Source organism: Canis lupus, chromosome 2 (assembly GCF_011100685.1).
Source record: "Canis lupus familiaris isolate Mischka breed German Shepherd chromosome 2, alternate assembly UU_Cfam_GSD_1.0, whole genome shotgun sequence".
Classification (NCBI taxonomy): domain Eukaryota; kingdom Metazoa; phylum Chordata; class Mammalia; order Carnivora; family Canidae; genus Canis; species Canis lupus.
In genome coordinates, this window is record NC_049223.1 from 46714679 (window position 1) to 46736602 (window position 21924).

At 34.5% G+C, this 21924-nt stretch overlaps 1 protein-coding gene across 6 annotated transcripts in view; it reads right to left on the reverse strand.

Annotated features, from left to right (window-relative positions):
• ERCC8 (ERCC excision repair 8, CSA ubiquitin ligase complex subunit) overlaps nt 1-21924 on the reverse strand; it is a 56271-nt gene that overhangs the window by 26078 nt on the left and 8269 nt on the right. For 5 of the 6 annotated variants that reach the window (XM_038530685.1, XM_038530681.1, XM_038530682.1 and 2 more), the window contains exons 2-4: nt 20005-20100; nt 14889-14990; nt 10627-10750 (exon numbers count right to left, since the gene is read on the reverse strand). In XM_038530685.1, coding sequence (XP_038386613.1) covers nt 10627-10750; nt 14889-14990; nt 20005-20100 — 322 coding nt within the window. Of the gene's footprint in view, nt 1-10626; nt 10751-14888; nt 14991-18750; nt 18776-20004; nt 20101-21924 lie in introns of all 6 variants that reach the window. The other variant, XM_038530686.1, reaches the window with a different exon arrangement.

Consider the following 21924-nt stretch of genomic DNA (forward strand, 5'->3'; position numbering starts at 1 on the left):
GAGAAAGAGGGAGGGAGAGCTCAGAGGGAAAGTGAGAAGGAGAAGCAGGCTCCTTGCTGAGCAGAAAGGCCGAACTGGGGCTAGATCCCAGGACATTGAGGTCATGACCTGAGCAGAAGGCAGACACTTAACTGACCGAGCCATGGAGGCACCTCAAATCCTTTGTTAGTTTTAACACTCTTGTCCCTTTTGTAAGAGGAATAACTTTTCCCTAATAAATTACAGATAAATAAAAGACAACCACCTGGCTCACCATCTTTCTTTCCACTCCAGACTGGAGGAACTTCACCATCTACAAAGGTGATCTAGCCAGCAGTCTGCCTCTTGGTCCCATTCAACTTCAGCTACCACATTCCAGCACTCTCATCACCCAGACTTGCTCTTCCTTCAAAATCATAGAATTCATGTATGTAATCCATAACCACAATCTCCTACCATTTTCAGCATAGTTTTCCCCAACTACTTCCAAAACATCCAAATAAAATCTGGAACTCCTATTAGTTCCTCCTGTTTCTGTTTTTTTTTTTTCTTTTCCCCTTTCTTCAGCCTGGATTCCGAGGTTCAATACTTCATCCCCCAGTATCTTCAACTATTTTGTCATTAATCCTTGACTCTGTCAAGACTTCAACACTGGATAACTCCAAGTGTCTGCCTTCTCTGCACCTGTATCCAGGTTGATCTACACTAGAGGTCAGCCAACTTTTTCTGTGATGGGTAAGACTATAAATATTTTAGGCTTTGAGGACTACTACTCATTTCTGTCATTTCCAACTACTTATTTCTGCCATTGTAGTGTCACAGCAGCCACAGACAAGAAATAACATTGTATTTGCGAAAAGAGACCATGGGCCCAGACTTAGCCTATGGACTGCTTAGTAAGCTGATCTCTGCTCTACCCAAAAGAAAATCTTGCAGTAAGGCAAACTGGCATCACTATGAAAGATCATTCATCCCAAATGGGCTTTCAGTATTGAGTGCCAGTCCTATTATATTTTACTATTATTCTCTGTAATATTCACAGCTATTTCAAACTTTTCCACTCTCTACAAACATTGCCACTTGATCATAATGGGCGTTTTGATCTTTTATTACAAAGAGAAACCAGGAAGTCATTCAATGAGAATTCCCTGAATGTCTTATCAACAAACCTACAAACACATTTGCTTCCATTTATCCTTCTTCCTTCTTCCTTCCTGTAATCATGGAAAAATCATCCTTCCTCATATTTAAAGTTAATATCCCTACCTGTGTTCAGATCCTCCTAAGCACTGTCAAAAATCTCACGCCACACATTATCTCCTCTAACTCCAGGATACCTACAAAGTCCCCCTCCCTACTGGCTCATTCCCATCAGCATTAAAAAATGTTCATGTTTCTTTCATCTTATAACAGCAACCCTCTCAAGACAAGAAAACAAAAACCTTTCATCCTATATTCCTAATTAATCTTTCTTCCTCTTCAAATCCACATATTTCTCAACTCACCACAAATTTTTATCTCCACTACTCCCATTCACACTACTCTTCCAGTATCACTGACACTGGCTGTCATCAAGTATAATCGTCATCTACCTAAATTTTCAGAACACTCAACACAGCTGATTACTCCATCTTCCTTAAAACAATCTCTTTCACTGGCTTCCTCTACATTGCATAGTCTTGATTTTCCTCTTATTCTATTTCTCATTGTTGTCTTTTGCAGGCTTTGTTGTTCCTTTTCCTGTCCTATTAATCTTGGTCCACCTCACGGTTCTGTTCTATGCACCCTTCTCTTCAACTGCCACTTACATGGTAATGACACAAGCCTGTATTATCTGTGTAGACAACATTCCTCAATACCAGATATGTATAGCTCAATTCCTGGATTATCTTCATTTAGATTTCCTATGAATCCTTCAAATGTAACAAATCTAAAACTGGACTCAATACCCCCCTAACCTTTCCCTATCTTAGCAAATAACAATATATTCTCCTCAACTGCCCAAATTAGAGAACGTGGGAATAATTCTTGTTCTTTTTAAGTAATAGCTTTATTGAGCTATAGTTGACCTACCATACAATTCACTTATTCAAAGTATGTACTTCAATGGTTTCTAGTATATTCATAGAGTTGTGCAATCATCACTAAAATCAATTTTAGAACATATTTATTACCCGAAAAAAGAAAGCCCATTCCCATCAGCAAGTACTCCCCATTTTCCCCTATCCTCTCTGGGAAACCACTAATCTACTTTCTGTCTCTATAGATTAGTCTACTTCTTGATATTTCATAGAGATGGAATTATACTCTATCATCTTTTCAGTCTTTCATTTAATATATTTTTTCTTCCTTTTTTTCACTTCATTTAACATGTTTTTAAGGTTCATCTAACTGGAGCAAGTATCAGTACTTCACTTCTTTTTATGGCTGAGTAACAGTCCATTTTATGGCTACCCTTTCATTAATTAATGAACATTTCATTTGTTTTCACCTTTTGGTTATTTTGAATAATGCCACTATGAACTTTTGTGTACAACGTTTGTGTAAAGTTATGTTTTCACTTTGCTTAGGGTATATACACAGGAGTGGAACTGCTGGGTCATATACTAAATCTATGTTTAACTTTTCAGAAACTGTTTTCCAAAACAGCTGTACCATTTTACATCTCCACCAATAATTTATGAGGGTTCCAGTTTATCCGCATCCTACTCTACATTTGTTTTCTTTTTCATTACAGCAATCCTAGTAAGTACGAATGGTTATCTCACAGTGGTTTTGACTTGCATTTCCCTGAAATTCTTGATTTTTCACTATTCCCGACAGTTAATCAACTTGCAACTCCTCTGTTATCCTCTCATATCTATTTATCCCATTGCCATTACTCCAGAAAAGCCAGGATCTACTGACTCCTGCCTGGATTACTACAACCTCCTCTCTAATCGCTTTGACTCTCTTCTTGCCACCTTCCAACCTATTGGCAACATATCTAGACTATTTTGTCTAAAATGGCAATTTGATGTTTTCATTTTGGGCCGCTGCTTAGATTCTTCAAAAGCTTGCTTTTTCTCCTAGGAAAATATTCAACCTACTTAATAAACTTGACAAGATCTCTCATGATACAGATACTGCTTACCTTTCTGCCTTTATCTCTGGCTACTGTCCTTTGGCACTCTAGCCATACGGAGTGCTTTTCAGTTTTTTAAATGTGGCGTTACCACCAAGAGTTTTCTCATGTTGTTCCCTCTAACTAGAACACTCATCCTCCTATGGATTTGGCCAATTTCTACTCCTCACCCTTCATCTCAGCCAAAAGCCAGAGCACTACTTGTTCTGGAAAGCCTTTCCTGAATTCTCCATAGGTTAGGTGACCATGCTAAAGACACTGTACACTTTGACTATTATAGTCCCTTTTAGACTTTACTGTTATTTCTTGTTTAATCATTTGTTTTTCTTGCTAAACTGAAACTCCTTGCCATAAGGTAGGGACGATGCTTATTTTGCTTGCCATTGAATCCCAAGTTTTAACGTGTAACAAAAATTGAGTACATACTGTTGAATATATTCAAGAATCTTATTCGTTTCTAAAGAACGTGGCCTGGATACCAATATTTGTATTTTCTGATTTATGTTTCATTATGCAAAATTCTAAGAACACTCAGAAGGAGAAAAGGTTGTTCTTTACCCTAAAGTGTAACAGAAGTCTCTAGAGAAGATACTCCTTTAAGCCAAAGCCATATCATATGCTCAAGCTATAAAAACATACTTATGAAAACTTAGATGAAGTAAAAGTATGAGAGATATATAATATGTACACTAATAGGAAAAATTAGTGACAGGGATAGAGGATGTGGAAAAGGACAATATCTTTCCTTATTTTTCTTTGTATCTAACAGATGCACAAGCAATCATTTCGTATTGAATACTTTCAAAGTTCTTATCAATAAAATGTTCTATTTCAGGTAGAATTATGAATTCATTAAATACTATTTTTTTTAAGTAATCTCTCCACCCAACCTGGGGCTCAAACTCACAACTCCAAGATTGAAAGCAGCATGCTTTACCAGCTGAGCCAGCCAGATGCCCTCGCAAAATACTATTTTGGGTTGGCAAAAACATTTATGTTCTTTTTTTTTTTCCTTAAAGATTTTATTTATTTATTTGACAGAGAGAGAGAACTAGACAGCAGAGGGAGCAAGGGAGTGGGAGGAGCTCCCCAATAAGCAGGGAGCCCAATGCAGGGTTCAATTCCAGGACCCTGGGATCATGACCTAAGCTGAAGGCAGATGCCTCATGACTAAGCTACCCAGTTGCTCCAAACATTTATGTTCTAAAGAAAATTTAAAATCAAGATGTCTTTTCTTATAGTCTTAAAAGGAGATCAGTTAATGAGAGAAAATGGAAATGTATGGCTTATTAATTTTTAAACTAGACTTTTAAGTATAAGTAACAAACATAGAAAAGTATACAGTTCAAAGAATTTTCACAAAGTAACCACCACCTTCATTATAATATAGAACATTATAAACATCACATTACTAACTCCCAGAAAGCTTCCTAGGTCCCCTTTCAACCGTCACTAAGAAAGATAACCACCATAAAGACCTCTATCATTCTAGGTTACTTCTATGTATACATATATTTAAAAGATTTTATTTACTTATTTGATAAAGAGATAGAGCCAAAGGCAAAAGCAGGGGGAATGGCAGAGGGAGAGGGAGAAGCAGATTCCCCACTGAGTAGGGAGATGGATGTGTGGCTTGATCCCAGGACCCTGGGATTATGACCTGAGCTGAAGGTAGAGGCTTAACCAACTAAGCCACCCAGATGTCCCTAGTTTTGTCTATTTTTGAAGAGGAATTAGATATTAAGTACTTGTGTCTGGTTATTTTCTATATTATGTAAAATTCATACATTTTGTTGACATAGAAGTGCTCCTTTGTCATTGCTGGATAGTATTTCAATGTAAAATTTGCCAGATTTCTTTGACTGTTAATGGACATTTGGGATATTTCTAGTTTTTGGTTATCATAAATAGTGCTGCTAAGAACATTCTTGTAAACATCCCTTGGTACATATATGTATGCATTTACATACTCTAAAGTGTATCTTCTGGGTAATAAGAATCCACATATTTGGCCTCAGTTAATATCAAATATGTGTATCAACTGTAATTTTATCAGCAACAGATACACTTGTTATTGTTATCAGACCTTTTAATTTTAGCCATTCCGGAGGATATAGAGAGGTACCTCATTGTGGACTTAATACCCAGGCTCTCAATTAATAACACTGAATGCATTTATTTATTGGCTATTTAGATATCCTCTTTTGTTAAGTGTCTAAGCAAATGTTTTGCTGCAGGGTGCCTCAGTGGCTTAGTCAGTTGAGCATCTGTTCTTGATTTCGGCTTAGGTCATGATCTCAGGGTCTTGGGATTGAGCCCTGCTTTGGGGTCAGGGCTCAGCCTGGAGTCTGGTTGTCCTTTTCCCTCTGCACCTCTTGCTCTCTGTCTCTTTCTCAAATAAATAAATAAATAAATAAATAAATAAAATCTTTTTAAAAAAGTTTTGCATAGTTCTCTATAGGGCTTTCATTTCAATCTTTTAAATTTTTTAATATAATTTGTGTATTTCTTTTTTCAAATGTATGCATGTGTCACCTATATTATTTCCCACTTCACGGCTTACTCTTTTACTCTTAAATGTTTTTTGATGAATAGAGCTTCCTAACCTTAATGTAGTTCAATCTTTCTCTTTTTGGTTTAAACTTTTGTGCTTTTACCTATCTCGAGCCATGAAAATATTCTCCTGTTTTTTTCTGATATGCTTTATTACTTTCATTTATATTTTTATATCTGTAATCTAACTGAAATTGGTAGATTTCTTTTCTGTCTATTGTGGGGTAATTTTTTTTTAATAGGGAAACCTAGCTGATCTAGCACAATATAGAAAAAGCTATCATTTCCCCAAAGCACTGCATTGTTACTTATGTCATAACTCAAATGATGGTACATGTATGGGTGTGTTTCTTGATTATCCTGTTCCACTGTTTTTTTTTTTTTAACTTGTACTGATCTCACACCTCCTTAATTAGTGTAATTAATGTATAGTAAGTCTTAGCCAGTCAACTTTTGATTAGAAATATATTGATTCTACAGATTACTCTGGGTAAAACTAGTAACTTGACAAAACTGAGCCTTCTAATTCTTGAATATGGTATATCCCACCATTTATTTAAATCTTAATTTGTGTCATTAATATTCTATAATTTTTTGTGTCTTGTTGAGTGGTCTTGTACACTTTACAATTTCTTACTAGGAATATGATGCAATTGTCAATGATACTACTTTCAAAATTCATAGTACTTAAAAATCAGAAACAAAAATGATCTTATATCCAGTAACCCTAAGTTTACTCATATTAATTTTAATAATTGGCTAGAGATTCTTTTGGATTTTCTATACTCACAATATCATCCGCGAATAATAATTTAAATTCCTTTCATTTCTTTTTTTTTTTTTTTTTTTTGCCTTATTGTACTAGCTAGGACTTCCACTGTAATATTGAACAGAGGGAATAACAGAGTTAACTCAAAGGGAAAGCTTTCAACAATTTACCAACAACTAAAATGTTTGCTTAAGGTATGTTTAAAAAAAATACTCCTTACCAAATTAAGGAATTTCCTTTCTATTCCTAGTATGTTAAGATTTTTTAAACAATCAGGAAAGAGGATTGAGTTTTACCATAAAGTATGATGCATTTTTTTCAACAAACCAAATATAGAGGCAAAGTATCTCAACATAATAAAGAATACACACACACACACACACACACACACACAGATAAATAATAAGCCTACCAGCTAATCTCATGTTCAACAATGAAAAGCTGAAAGTTTTTCCTCTAAAATCAGGAACAAGAGAAGGTTGACTAATCTTACCAGGCTTATTCAACACAGTATTATAAGTCCTAGCTGGGGGTGCCTGGGTGGCATAGTTGGTTAAATGTGCAACTCTAGGTTTTGGCTCAGGTCATGATTTCAGGGTGGTGGGGTGGAGCCCTGCACTGGGCTCTGTGATCAGTGTGCAGTCTGCTTGAAGATTCTCTCTTCCCTTCCTCTGGCCCTTCCATTCATGCTCTCTCACTCTCTAAAATAAGTAAGTAAATCTTTAAAAAAAAAAAAAAAAAGAGCCCTAGCCAGGGTGATGAAACAAGGGAAAAAAGGGAAAAAGTACAAAAATTGGAAAGGAAGAATTTAAACTGTCTCTATTTGCAGATTACATATTATATGCAGAAAACCCCAAAGGCTCCACCAAAAAATTCTTTGAATAAACAAATTCAATAAAGTTGAAGGCTATAAAAATATGTTGTGTTTCTATATACTAATAATGAACTATCAGAGAGATTAAGAAAATAATTCTATTTACAGCTGCATCAAAAAGAATAGAATACCAAGAAATAAAATGAACGAAGTAGGTAAATGATATGTAAACTGTAAACTATCAGATGTTCATGAAAGAAACTGAAGATACAAATAAACGAAAGGATATTCCATGCTCAGGGGTAGAAAGCAAACACTTAAAATTTACATTCCACCCAAAGTCATCTGCAGATTCAGTGCAAGTACTATAAAAATTCCAATGGCATTTTTACAAAATAGAAGAAAAATCTTAAAATTTGTATGGAACCACAAAATTCCAAATAGCTAAAGCAATCTTGAGAAAGAAGAAAAGCTATAGGTATCATACTTCCTGATTTCAAACTATCTCACAAAGCTATAGTAATCAAAACAATATGGCATTGGCATAAAAACAGACACACTAATCAAAAGAACAGAATGGAGAGCCCAGAAACAAACCCATGCATATATGGTGATTAAATTTGTGAAAGAGGAGCCAAGAATATAAAACGCGGAAAGGATAGTCTCTTCATGAAAGGATATTGGGAAAACTAGAGAGCAACAAGCAAATTGGACCATTTTCTTACACCATATGCAAAAATAAATTACAAAATAGATTAAAGACATGAGGAGTGCTTGGGTAGCTCATTTGGTGAAGTGTCCAACTCTTGATCTCATGGTTGTGAGTTCAAGGCCCACAGTGGGCTCCAAATAATTCATTAAAAGCTGGATTAGGGAAGCCCTGGTGGCCCAGCGGTTTGGCGCTGCCTTTGGCCCGGGGTGTGATCCTGGAGACCTGGGATCAAGTCCCCGCGTCAGGCTCCCTGCATGGAGCCTGCTTCTCTCCCTCTCCCTGTGTCTCTGCCTCTCTCTCTCTCTCATGAATAAATAAATAAAATCTTTAAAAAAAAAAGCTGGATTAAAGATTTGAATGGAAGACCTGAAACCATAAGACTCCTAAAAGAAAACAAAAGCAGTAAGCTCCCTATTACCAATCTTCTTCGGGTGATGATTTTTTGGATTTGACTCCAAAAACAAAGGGAACAAAAGCAAAAATAAACAAGTAGAACTAGGGCAGCCCTGTGGCTAAGTGGTTTAGCGCCACCTTCAGCCCAGGGCCTGCACCTGGAGACCCGGGATCGAGTCCCATGTTGGGCTCCCGGCATGGATCCTGCTTCTCTGCCTCTCTCTCTGTGTCTCTCATGAATAAATAGATAAAATCTTAAAAAAAAAAAAAAAAAAAAAAAAAAAAGAACTACACATCAAACTCAAAATCTTCTGCACAGCAAAGGAAACCATCAAGACAAAAAGACAACTTACTAAATGGAAGAAAAAATTTGCAAATCATTTACCTGATAGGAGGTTAATACCTAAAAATACATAAAGAACACATACAACTCAACAGCCAAAGACCACAAACAATCTAATTCAAAAGTGGGCAGAGGAAGTGAATAGGCATTTTTCCAAAGAAGACATACAAATGGCCAACAGGTCCATGAAAAAGTGTTCAGTATCACTAATCATCAGGAAAATGCAAATAGAACCACAGTGAGCTATTACCTCGCACCTATTAGAATGGCTAATTTAAAAAAAGACAAGAGATAACAGGTATTGGTGAGGATGTGGAGAAAAGAGAACCCTTGTGCACTGTTGGTGGGAATGTGAATTGGTATAGCCACTGTGGAAACTGGTATAGAGGTTTCCCAAAAAATTAAAAACAGAACTACCTTATGATCCAGCAACCCCACTTCTGGATATATAACCAAGGGAAATGAAATCACTATCTTGGAGAGATATCTTCACCCCCTTGTTCATTGCATCATTATTTATTTTATTTTTATTATAGCCAAGTTGCAGAAACAATCTAAGTATCCATAACTATATGAAGAGACAAAGAAGATGAGGTATTTTTGCACAATGAAATAGTATTCAGCCACAAGACAGGAGGATATCTTGTCACTTCTGACAACATGGATAGACCCCATGGGCATTACACTAAGTGAAACAAGTCAGAGATGACAACTATTGTATGATATCACTTTATATGTGAAATCTACAAAAGTCAAACTCATAGAAACAGAATAAACAGAATAAAGTGGTTACCAGGGGCTGGTGGGGTGAGGGGGAACGCAAAATGTGGGGTGAGGGGGAATGCAGAATGTGGAGATGTTGGTTAAAGGGTACAAAACTTAGACAATTAAGAGAAGAAAAAAATTATGCAGGGAAAGCAACTTGAGACAAGAAATATAATACAATCAAGATGTGATCAGAAGACAAAAGGAGGTCAAATTAGAGACAGCAAATAATTTAGGTGGAAAAGAGTTAGAAGCTAAGGTTGAGGGAGTAAGGCTTAAGGTTGGGAGAATTAGAACACCAGGCTGAATTTAGACAATGGAAGTCCCTAGAGGTTTTGGGTAGAGACAAAATGAAACCACTTTATATAAATTTTATTCTGGAGTAGAACTTACTATGGAAAATATAGGAAGCAAAGTAATGCAAGAATAGCACTTAAAAGTTTTTAGTAATAGTCTAGATGTACACTGTTGGAGAGAGAAATTGAAGAGAAAATATGGGAGAGTTTAAAAAAAGAATTGCTAAGATTTGAGGACTAAATGGATGTGAGGAGTGGTCATGTTCCGTTTGGAACATGTTATATTTGAGGAGATTACCCTACATTAAAAGTAAGAGAGGTTCAGTAGACAGGTAAGGAAATATGGGACTAAGCTCAGAGAAAGGATTAGCACTAGAAATATAAATTTAACCAAATATCATAAAAACTATCTTTTATTATCTATCTTTGTTATTTAGTATCTACCTATACTAAGCAATATTAGTAGCTTTCTTTTCCTTTAAGATTTTAAGTCAATAGAAGACAAATGTAATTTTTTCCTTAAATCACTAGACAATAAGTTTCAAATAATAAAGATAATAATAACTAATGTTTTTTGAACACTTACCATATGCTAACCACTATTCTAGGTACTTTACGTGTATCAACATATTTAGTCATTCTATAGGGTAAAATCACTACCCCCATTTTCAAGTCAGGAAACTGAAACATACAGAAGTGCAGGCACTTCTATAATGTCACAGAGCTAGTGAGCAGCAGAGCCAAGACAGGGACTCCAGCAGTCTAGCTCTCCTCAACCACCACATATATAACATCTTAGCAAATGATCATACTAAAATACCTTAGGGTACTTCTTCTTCACCCTATAGTGCTATTTGGAAAGGTTTTAATATACTTACTTGTAATGTATTTGTATCCCACACCTTCAGAGTTTTATCAAATGAGCTTGATGTGAACATGCCAGTGTCATGAGGATACCACTGTACAGTCTCCACACTATATTTGTGAACATCAGGATGGTTTCTACAAAACAGCAATCGTATTTAGAAATACTTGACTTATGTGAGTTTCAAAATGGATACCATATTAATAAGTAGCACTCTCAAGCAGCAGAATATGAATGGTTAAACCTAGATCACAGGCCTGCATCCCAGCTGGCCAGAGGAGAAAGTCCAGGCACCTTTAGTTTCAGGTTTCTGTAGCTAATATGGAGGCCTGCTTCCTACCAAGGCTCATAGAATGGGAAACTTCCTATTTCTACATTTGAACCTGGAGGAATTAGCCAGCTACAGTGGACCTGTTAATAGAGGGGGGCAATGATTTTTCCTTACTGTAAGAGATATCTTTTCTGGTTTTGGATTTGTTTTTCCCAAATACCATTTTAACAGTATAATCATTCTGAAAATTGTTGAATGCCTCACATAGTTGCAGGGTATCCCACACAATATTGTTTCTGATCAAGGAACTTACTCAATGACAAAAGAATGCAATCGGTAGATGTCCAAGGCACCATACTTATGTAACCCACCACCTATAGAAACATGATCTGTTGAAGACTCAGTTATGTTATCAGCTATAATACACTACCTTGTAAGGGAGATATGCTGTCCTAAAGGAAGCAGTATATACTCTGAACCAGTGATAAATATAGTATATGTGTCACTTTACTAAATCTTAAATCACACAAACTGGCTATTAAGTAACGTTTATGAGAAGAAGATGGAAATTTGAACACCGAGTGGATATTTAATATTAGGAAGTACTGTGTGAGATAATAGTACCATGGTTAAGTTTATAAAATCTTTATTTTTTAGTCATATAAACAATAATGAATAAAATACTTTGGGGATTTGCTTCAAAATAATCTTCAGGGGGAGAAGCAGAGTTAGATATTAAACAAGATTGGTTATGATTGATAGTTGCTGAAGCTAGGTGATGGGTACATAGTTCATTATACTATTCTCTTCTTTTGTCTATGCTGAAAATTTTCCATAACAAAATTTAACAGAAGACTACTAGAATCCTACCTAGATAGGACGAGCATGAGTTCTAATTCCTTAAGGTGAAGGTGTGGATCACAATACAGGGTGAAGGACATTAAGCGAATGAATGAATGAGAACATGAAGGAAAGCCTTAAAGTGTTAGTTCTGGCTGCAAAAAGGACTATAGTGTCTACCCCTAATTCCTTTCTATGTCATGTATAATTTACATATTTTAACTGATTTCCCTTTTCTTTCATCTCTCTTCCCTCCCTTATTTTATACAGGTTAACTACAAATTTGAGTCCACAGGTTGCATAATTTGATCGAAGATCTTTGTAAACTAAGTAGAAACATGGACATTATCTTGACCCAGAGCTGGATGTGGTAACAAAGCAGACTTTTGGGAAAGGAATGATTATATTTTGGTTGTATCGTGAATACATCCTTTTTGGTTGTGGTTTGGATACTATGAACTTTTTTTTTTTTAAGTTGGATCCAAACTCCTCCCATTTGGGGAACAACTCCTTTATTTAATTGCCTCTTGTTACAGAAAGCTAGGGACTCCAGACATTCTCCTTCCCTCTCCCTTGGCAGTAAGGGCATGGACCTATGTCCTACGCCTCCTCAAACCTGTCTGGAACTCTTAAAATTCTAGCTAGTAATGCAAAACCCAGGGATATTTAACATTATTCATAGTCATGGAGTTAAAAGTCTGTGTTGGTGACATGTTTGCAGAATCCAAACAAAACTGTTCCAGTGGTGTGTCTTTGTCTTAGTTTCTTTTAGCTTTCTGCTCATTTCTACACCTTTCTCTTATCTTCCTGCCAGTTATATGAGAAACTAAATATCTTTCCAATAAATTTCTGCTTAAAACAAGGAAAACTGATTTCTATTTGCTTCTAAGAATCTTGATGTATACCAAGATTTTCCAGTTATAATAAAACAAATTTTTAATGTCGTAATTAAAAATAAAAGCTGATTTATATTTTAAATTTAAAGTTCAGAATAGGACAAAATATTATACTATTATCTTTTATGTTTGACCTGTTATTCTCATTCACATTTTAAGGAGAATTTTGGTATAGAAAGGCAATCTTTTTGGTGCCTAAGAACATACACATTAAGTAAGGCAAAAATAAATATCGGCAAAGTCTAAGCCATATTAACTTAATAAAAATTTTTAGTGGTTATTTTGTCAAGTTATATTATAAAGTCGTCAGATATAAAAATGCACCTTAACTAATTTTGCAAACATGCTCAGTGTATGATCATTTACATCTAAAGTTGTGCTTTTAAAGACAGAGAGAGAATCCAAGAAGAACGTCATGGTAAAACAAAGGACTGACATACTAAGCATTTACTTAACATACCACAGAAGCAGATCACAGTTCCTCAGGAATAATGTTAGATAGCATGTGCTATATATGAACATACTATTTTGATATATAACGAATTAAACAACTTAAAATGTTAACTAAGATAAAAGAAAATGAATAGACTACCTTACACTTTAGAATTTAGGGGTTTTTTTTTTGGTACAAGTGGAGTGAGAATACAAAATGGTGCAAGCCGTTAGAAACCAAGTTTCAAACTATTTGAAGTGTTATCTTATTTTGTACCAAATGTCCCTATAATTATATTGCTTTACAGTGAGTGGACTTACAGTTTTTAACATGCTTTTTAAAAGATAATATTTCATTTAAGACTTACCAGAGCCAAGAAACAATCACAAATCTCCTCCTAAATATTCCATGGACTTATGTACCTATTCTAGTGCTTTGGGAACAGCTTTAATATAGAGTGGTTGTTGACATTAATAGTATGAAGTTTTTCCTCTTGAAAGCATTTTCCCATAACCCTTTTCCACTGTTAATTCAAAGCTGCGCTCAGTATTGGATTGGATACAGGTGACAAGAATTAAGTAGACATTACAGACAAACTACAACAATCAAAGAACATCTTTCTAGACTCTTAAAAAAAATTCTCACAAGACTAGAAAGCTGGTAGAGAATAGTCAGGAGATGAATGTTGGCAAGGATGTAAGAAAGGGGAACTCTCACACTGTTGGTAGAAATGCAAGCTGGTGCAGCCACTCTGGAAAACAGTATGGAGGTTCCTCAAAGAGTTGAAAATAGAGCTACCCTACATTCCAGCAATTGTACTACTAGGGATTTGCCCCAAAGATACAAATGTAGTGATCTGAACAGGCACCTGCACCTGTGTCCACAGAAACCAAACTATGGAAAGAGCTCAGATGTCCATCAACAGATGAATGGATAAAGAAGATGTGGTGCATATATACAATGGAATATTACTCAGTCACCAAAAAAAAAAAAAATTAAATCTTGCCATTTGTAATAATATGGATGGAACTAGAGGATATTATGCTATGCAAAATAAGTCAATCAGAGAAAGACAATTATCATATGATCTCATATACAGAATTTAAGAGACAAAACAGAGGATAATTGGAAAAAGGAAGAAAAAAATAAGATAAAATCAGAGAGGGAGAAAAACCAGAAGAGACTCTTAGTCATAGGAAACAAACTGAGGGTTGCTGGAGATGGGGTATGTGATGGGATGGGGTAAGTGAACATCAAAGAGGGCACAGGATACAATGAGCACTGGGTATTATAGAAGACTGATGAATCACTGACTTCTACCTCTGAAACTAATTAATATACTATATGTTAATTAACTGAATTTAAACTTAAAAAAATGCAAAAAAAACTGGAGACAAGACAGAGGTATGTTAAGTTAGGCAGTTTGAGTAAGTAGAGAGATAAGATGGTTGTGTGTCGGTATGTTACGTGTGTGTGTTTGGTGAGGGATTGTCAGTACATTTACTGCTTCTAGCCATTAATCTTTCTGTTATATTAATATCGGTTAAAAATATAATTTGTGCTTATAATTAGCTGAAAGGCTTATAAATAAATCTTACACTAAGTGGTACTAAAAACTATAATTAGTTACTGTGGTGTGCTATGTAGGTGAACAACAAAAAGGACATAACCAAAGGTTTTTATTTTCAAGAAAATGTCAAGGGATATCCACGTGAAATGTGACATCTGAACAATTTACTTGAGATCATCATATGACTGCTATTTTCATATTTTGCATCTGACACAAAAAGTACTAAAATGTTTATAAATTCATGAATTACATTTTTAATACACACCTGCCAACGGAACACACTGCTTTACATGTGTAATAAGGTTGTCTGCTGGAGTTCTCAAGATCATAAAGTACAATCACACCATCTGAACCACCTGATAACATGCTAATAATAAAAAAGTTCACATTAATTTATCGTTTTATGTACTTCATTTACTTATTACATATTTCTGAAAATTACTCATCTACAAATACCCAAATGTATTATGCCCACAAATACACAGTAAATCTTCAATAATATAGATTTTTAATAAACTAAAATTTCTCAATCTAATATTTGCAGAATAATATATAAAGATTCAATCTGTGACCATTTAAAGTTTACCTTTATAATTCCAAAAAGGACAGTAGAAACAAGATGGCAAAATATCTATGTTCATTAAGAAAGTAAAATATTATGAAATCATTCTTAATGTCCTAATAAAAATTGTGCTAAATGAAAATGGAATCAGACAGACCAGCTGCTACTGATGTTAGCCTGCTATCTGACTCTGGGCAAGTTACTTCACCTGCCTAAGCCTTTAAACATTTGTGAAAAAGGGTACATTTTCCTAAATCATAAAGATGATGTAAAGATAAAAGTTATATGCAAGTGAGTTTTATACTGCCTCATACAAAAAAAGGGATCAATAAACGTTAGATTCCTTCCATTATTAAAACCACATTTACTCATTTTAACTTTGAGCACCAGAAATGTGCTATGTACTCTGCTAATAAAACTCTGTGAACAAGACTGGCATAGTTCCTGTCTTTCCAAGTCTACAATCTGGCAGGAAAGAAAAACAGATCTATGAATTTATATCTAGATGAAGTATTGCTATTTGTTAGTCTTACTGCTCATAGTCAAACCTCATGTTGCTGTCTCTCAACTCATTCGGGTTCTCTGATTTTATTCTTCGGTAAATTCCTAAGGAAGGGCTAATGAGAGAAACAGTCCCTGAATTCTTATGTGCTATTGACAATTTGCCTGTTCTTTTGTACTTGAAAATCAGTCTGGATATATATATATAATCCTTGACTCATATTTTAATTCCTTGAACATCTGAGATAAGAAACATCATTTCTTTGGGAATAAACTCCCAAATAAGTTTAGTTAAAATAGGATTTCCTTTGCCTTATATATAGTTTCAGATCTCACTTATATTAGGCAACTTTTCTTGAATTATAGCTTTAATATTGACTCTGTTCTGCTCCTTTGGGTTTCTTGTTTGGGAATTCCTATTAAATGTATGCTGAATCTTCTTTGCATATATCTTTGACGTATGTCTCTGTATCTTGAATTCCTTACCTTTCTCCATTTCTTTTTTTAAAATTTTCTCCTTTCTACCTTCTATTTCTAAGGTATTACCTCTTATATTCATTTGCTTTATTCCTTACACCTGCCTTTTATTTCTAATCTTTTTTTTTTCTAATCTTTTCTTGAGTTTGCTCATCTCATTTCTGAGTTTTCTTAATTTCAACTTCCGTTATTCTTCTAGATCTTGTATCTTTTTAAAATAACCTTTAGCTAGGTTTTGAAATATTAGATATAGAGTTCTCAACTATTTTGTGGGTATGTCTTTTTGGCACAGCTACACTGTCTAAAGGGGCATTACTTAGTCTCTTTGTTCTTATACTAATTTTGAATGGACTCTGATTTTAATTCTATTATTTTGCTCATATTTCTATAAAATTAATTTTCTTAAACTTTAAAAAGGAGTCTTGGTTTAGAATAATATTTAAATTTTGTATCTCTAGAATATCTTTTTTTTTCATAAGATGTTTAATACTATGGAAGCTCACTTTCAGAGATTTTTCTTGGTTCTGTTCAGCTCCCCAATTTTTTTCTGGGCCATTTTTTTCCTTTATTTCTATTGTTCCTATACTGCTCAATTTGGATTCTATTCCAAGTAGTTTCTCCTCATTATAGGGCTTTGCTTTTGGGAGATCTTAAGTTGATTAGCTGGAGAGATTATAGGATCTAGACTGCTCCAGACCCTTTCAATCTTACTGTAAATACCTCAATAATTGGGAGCATGTCATCCTCTCCCAAGAGACATCCACTGTTGTCAGGTTAGCTTGCTGAACTTTCAAGTAACGATTATTTCAGAGTTAGAAGGTCTACTAGAATGCTCCACTGGTTTCCATTGCCTCTTCTGATACAGACGCTGATACCACATATATCTTGTAATTATCGTGATTTGTTCCCACTCAACCATATTTTGTGGTTTGTGTGATATGTGATCACTTACACTTGTTATAAGTGTTATACATTCATTTTTTATAATCACCCTCTTTAGTTTTTTTGTTATTCAAAATGCAAGATAAAGAGCTTCTGCCAGAAATGAAAACAATTCTTTACTGAGAAAGTCTTGTCTATAAAAAAAATCTCAGTTCATCTAAATTGTGTGCTTAGTGATGGACTAGACTTACATTCTGGCACAAGCTCCTTATCTTGTTGTTAACCAGTTACAAAGGGTTCATGAACCAGCAGCATGTCCAAGTAGCACTGATTTATAGACTTGTTTTAAGAAAAATTCAATACCAATTTGTAGAACAATAAGGTTAATTTAAAAGTAGCTCTCCAAAGTTCTTTGCTGAATCTGATTGATGATGGGTAGTAAAGAAAGATAGCAAGTAATGCCATGCTAAAGTGTTCATTTTTTTTAGTTAACTTTTGTAGTTAACTAAGTGTACATAGGAAAATATTTAGAAATTTTAACAACTACAATTCTTATTTTCATTGACAGAATCTTGCAGCTTGTTTGGACACACCTGTGAGTTACCTGGACACCAAAATCAATTCTGAAAATATTTTTGCTTCCTATTTGAATTTTGTGAAATACTTTTTTTTTTTACACATGGCACTACATGTATTCTCAATGCAAAAACAAAAAATTATATTCAAAGGTAAACATTTTAACTGAATTTAAATTGTATTTGCAGTTATGTCAGACGTTTCATCTTTGCCAGAATGATTTCCAAAAGATTTCCTTGGATTCTATTAATTGGTTGAAACAATTGAACCACTATTGGAATTAAATGATTTTGTTTTCGAAGGATCTGTTGACAATGACATTATTTAACTGTGAGGTTATTATTCCACTCATAGAGTAATGACAGTAAGAGATATAGTTTCATGTTTTTATATGAACAAGAAAACCTGGTATTAAAGATGAATAACATTAACTTAGAAGAATTTAAAAGATATCAAAGAAAATTCAAGCTTCACAGAATGATATGCAAATGTATTTTATGAAAATGCACTTGTTAAAATATTATTTTCAGGGAGACTACTTAATAAAAATTCTAACTTTGGAAATAAGTGCTTCATTACCAGATGTGCACATTCTAGCTTCTATTATGATTTCAGTGATATCACTATAACTCTCATGGTGGTTGATAAATATTAAAAAGTATTTTGAGCAAATTATATGGCCACTTATTTTCTTAAGAAAAACATTAATATTTACTTTTCCATTAAACATCTATTTTTCTTTTTATTACTCTCTTTGCTGCCAAATGCAAAATGCAAGTTTTGGCAAACAAGTGAAATAGTTACAGATTTTACCATGCAATGGAGGAAACCACCATAGTAAGAATCGACATTTCTCAGTATGCTCTGCGAAAAGACTCCTCAGCCTGTATTTCTCACACATATTTTATTCACATATAATCTGTGATTTCTCATATTTTTCATTGACTCTGACAACTGGTAGCTTACTGGCTTCATGTATTTCACAGGTTAGACAAATGATCTCTATTCCAAATGGCTGGCTGGAGAAGCAGTACTGATTATCTTTTCCATAAGCACCCATGAGTAAAAGAAATCAGCTATTCCTTCCTGTTCATGTCATTATTTTACAGGCAAATGGACCACAGCTGACCTGAATGGGAGGTGCTATGTTGCATCTGGAAAAGTTCAGAACACAGAAAAGAATTATATCACTAATCACCTTTTAGATATGACCATGTGTTGAAGTGAGAATGTGTTCACTGTATATGTTTCCTATATACTGCTACGTGGGACTATGACAGTGGCTGAAAATTAAAAACACAATTCTATCAAACCTGTCTGGTTTATTTTAATGTAAATAATAATAACTCTTTATTATAATACAAAAACTCTGCTAAACATACATGATACAATAAACTTTAGTTACTTCTATACTTGTTCTAACCACAAACCACATGGAGCTTTTTGAACTTTCTTGTAAGAGTAATACGGGATCAAGATTTTTTTTTTTTTTTTTTTTTTAATGATAGTCACAGAGAGAGAGAGAGAGAGGCAGAGACACAGGCAGAGGGAGAAGCAGGCTCCACGCACCGGGAGTCCGATGTGGGATTCGATCCCGGGTCTCCAGGATCACGCCCTGGGCCAAAGGCAGGCGCCAAACCGCTGTACCACCCAGGGATCCCGATCAAGATATTTTAAGTGGGTGTGAGGCATGTTCATATTCACAATTTTCAAAACACTCGAACTGTTGTATGGAGAATGGACTGAAAGGAGTAAAAGTATAGGTGATAATGCTTTGGACTAACAGGAGTGAGGGCAACCATTTATGATATGCCAGGTCCTATGCTAATTATACATTACACGTATAATCTCAAATTACAACAAACTTGTCAGGTAGCTGTTATTGCTGGCATTGCAAAGCTAAGGTAACGGAGAATTAAAAAAGGGTTAGGTCATCTGCTCAAGGTCACTTAGCTGTTAAGTGGTAAAGCCTAGGAAGAGCTCAAATAGTGGTCTGGACTTCTTCAACTGAATTCTCCAACATATACCATTACTTTTTATATTCTATCTATATTCCCATTAGACTCCTTCAGAGTAGCAACTCTGTGTTAAAATGATAGCTAAAAAGCACACACCCCAGCACTTAAAAGCCCTCTGCATCCAAAGAGGTTCAATGTCTGCTGATTTCACAAGGAATATATTTATATATAGTAGTTGGAAAATGTTTGCCTGGCAATATTTTAAGAGTGTGATGTTATGTATTTATTTAAATTAGTAATGTCAGATTTAAAATGCTACAATTTAGAACTTTTACTACTTTTTATGAACTTTTACATAAGTAATCTGAAAGCAAGATTTTACTGCATATCATTTTGAAAAAAAAAAGACTGTATAATGAACTTACTATCTTGCTTCAACAGGTTCAATGTCCAGGGTGTTAACTCCACTGCCATGGATCCTTTCAACATCTCTGTCTTTGTTTAACTCTAGTCCCAAAACCCTTGAAAAAAATTTAAAAATGGAAAGGGAGGAAAATAAAGATAAAACTAAACAATAAAAAAGCAATTTAAGCATTAAAAACATCCTTACTTCACCAAAATTACATTTAGTAGAAAAATTACAAGTAACACTTAAATCTTCTACCATACATTCAGAGGTATTTATAAATTTTTAAAGATCTTATATGAATTTCAAAAATACCAACAATACTAACAATTACATGTAAAGAATTTCTTTGAAGCATTATCTTAAACTTCCTTTGAAAGAGGTAGTTTATTAAGTTTTTATTAAGATATTTAGAGACTGAAATAAATTTCATGAACCAAAGGTTAAATTCTTCTATCTTAAACTCAACTGAGGACACCTAGTGGACAAAAGCTTAAATTACAGTACTTAAAAAAATCCCCGCCCCCCCACCCCCCCAAAAAAAATTTCCCTTTAGTGTTTCTTATACCTTAGGTAGAAACACAAGGAGTACGTTCAATTTAACAATTAAGCACATTTAAAGAAAAAAAAATTAAGCACATTTTTAAAAAGCTAATTAAGTATATATAAAAAAATGATTAACAAGCACTCTTAAAATAAGATGAATGATATTTCTGATATTGCATAACTGTAAACCATCATTATTCTGGAGAGGATATTAAGATTAAATGATTTAATACATGAAAAATGCTCATTACAATGATTAGCACATACTAAGTGCCCACTGAATGTTAACTATAAGAATTTTTAAAAAAAGAATTTTTCTTCATTTGTTGGATGTTAAAGAGCATTGAAATTAATTTAACTAAAATAATTTCTAAATTCAATACTGACCAACATGATGCTAATCTATAGGAAAATTTTTAGCCTATTTGTCAGTTTTATTTTTAAAAAATAACAATGCATAGTGCTAGAAAAGACACAAACTGATACTTCTAATGTACTCACGGTAGCAGTATTAGTAATTATAAATGTTTTAGTAATCATTTTAGCATATCAAATGTTTATTTATTTTAAAGATTTCATTTATTTATTCATGAGAGAGAGAGAGAGAGAGAGAGAGAGAGGCAGAGACACAGGCAGAGGGAGAAGCAGGCTCCATGCAGGGAGCCTGATGGGGGACCCCATCCCCCTGAGCCAAAGGCAGGTGCTCCATCACTGAGCCACCCAGGTGTCCTTCAAATGTTTGATTTAAAGATATACACGTGCCTTTGTCTTCTTGAACAGTTTAGCCTTAGGTTCAAATATCTAGTCTAACCCCTAACTCCTTTTCTGACCTTGATCAATAACAGTAACAGCTAGTATTAAGGGCCTACTATTTGCCGACACTGTAATTAGTGGTGATAAGTGTATGAGTGGTCATCCGAAGTGGTGGATTTCCTAGGTGTTAGGTTATATTAGTAACTGCTTTTCCTGATTATAAAACTAAGACGTAAGTAATCTGTCCAGGGTCACATATCTAACAATTGGCTGAACTTGGATCTGAACTCTCATACTTTCACTCCAGACTATCAGGCTCTTCTGCCATCTCTGAGCTTCAGTATTTCACCAGAAAATAATTTTTCACATTTTCCAGTGAAATTCCATTTTTTCTTCTTAAAATAGTTTTCTATTTCATGATTTTTCATTTTTATTTTATTTTACTTTACTTTTTTGAGAAAGAGAAAGAGCATGCATGAGCAAGTGAGGAGAGGCTGAGGGAGAAGGAGAGTGAGAACTGTAAGCCCCAACATGGGGATGGATCTCACAACTCTGAGACCCTGACCTGAGGTGAAATCAAGAGTCAGACGCTTACCTGAGCCACCAAGGCACCCCTACTTGATGATTTTTCAAATAGTAA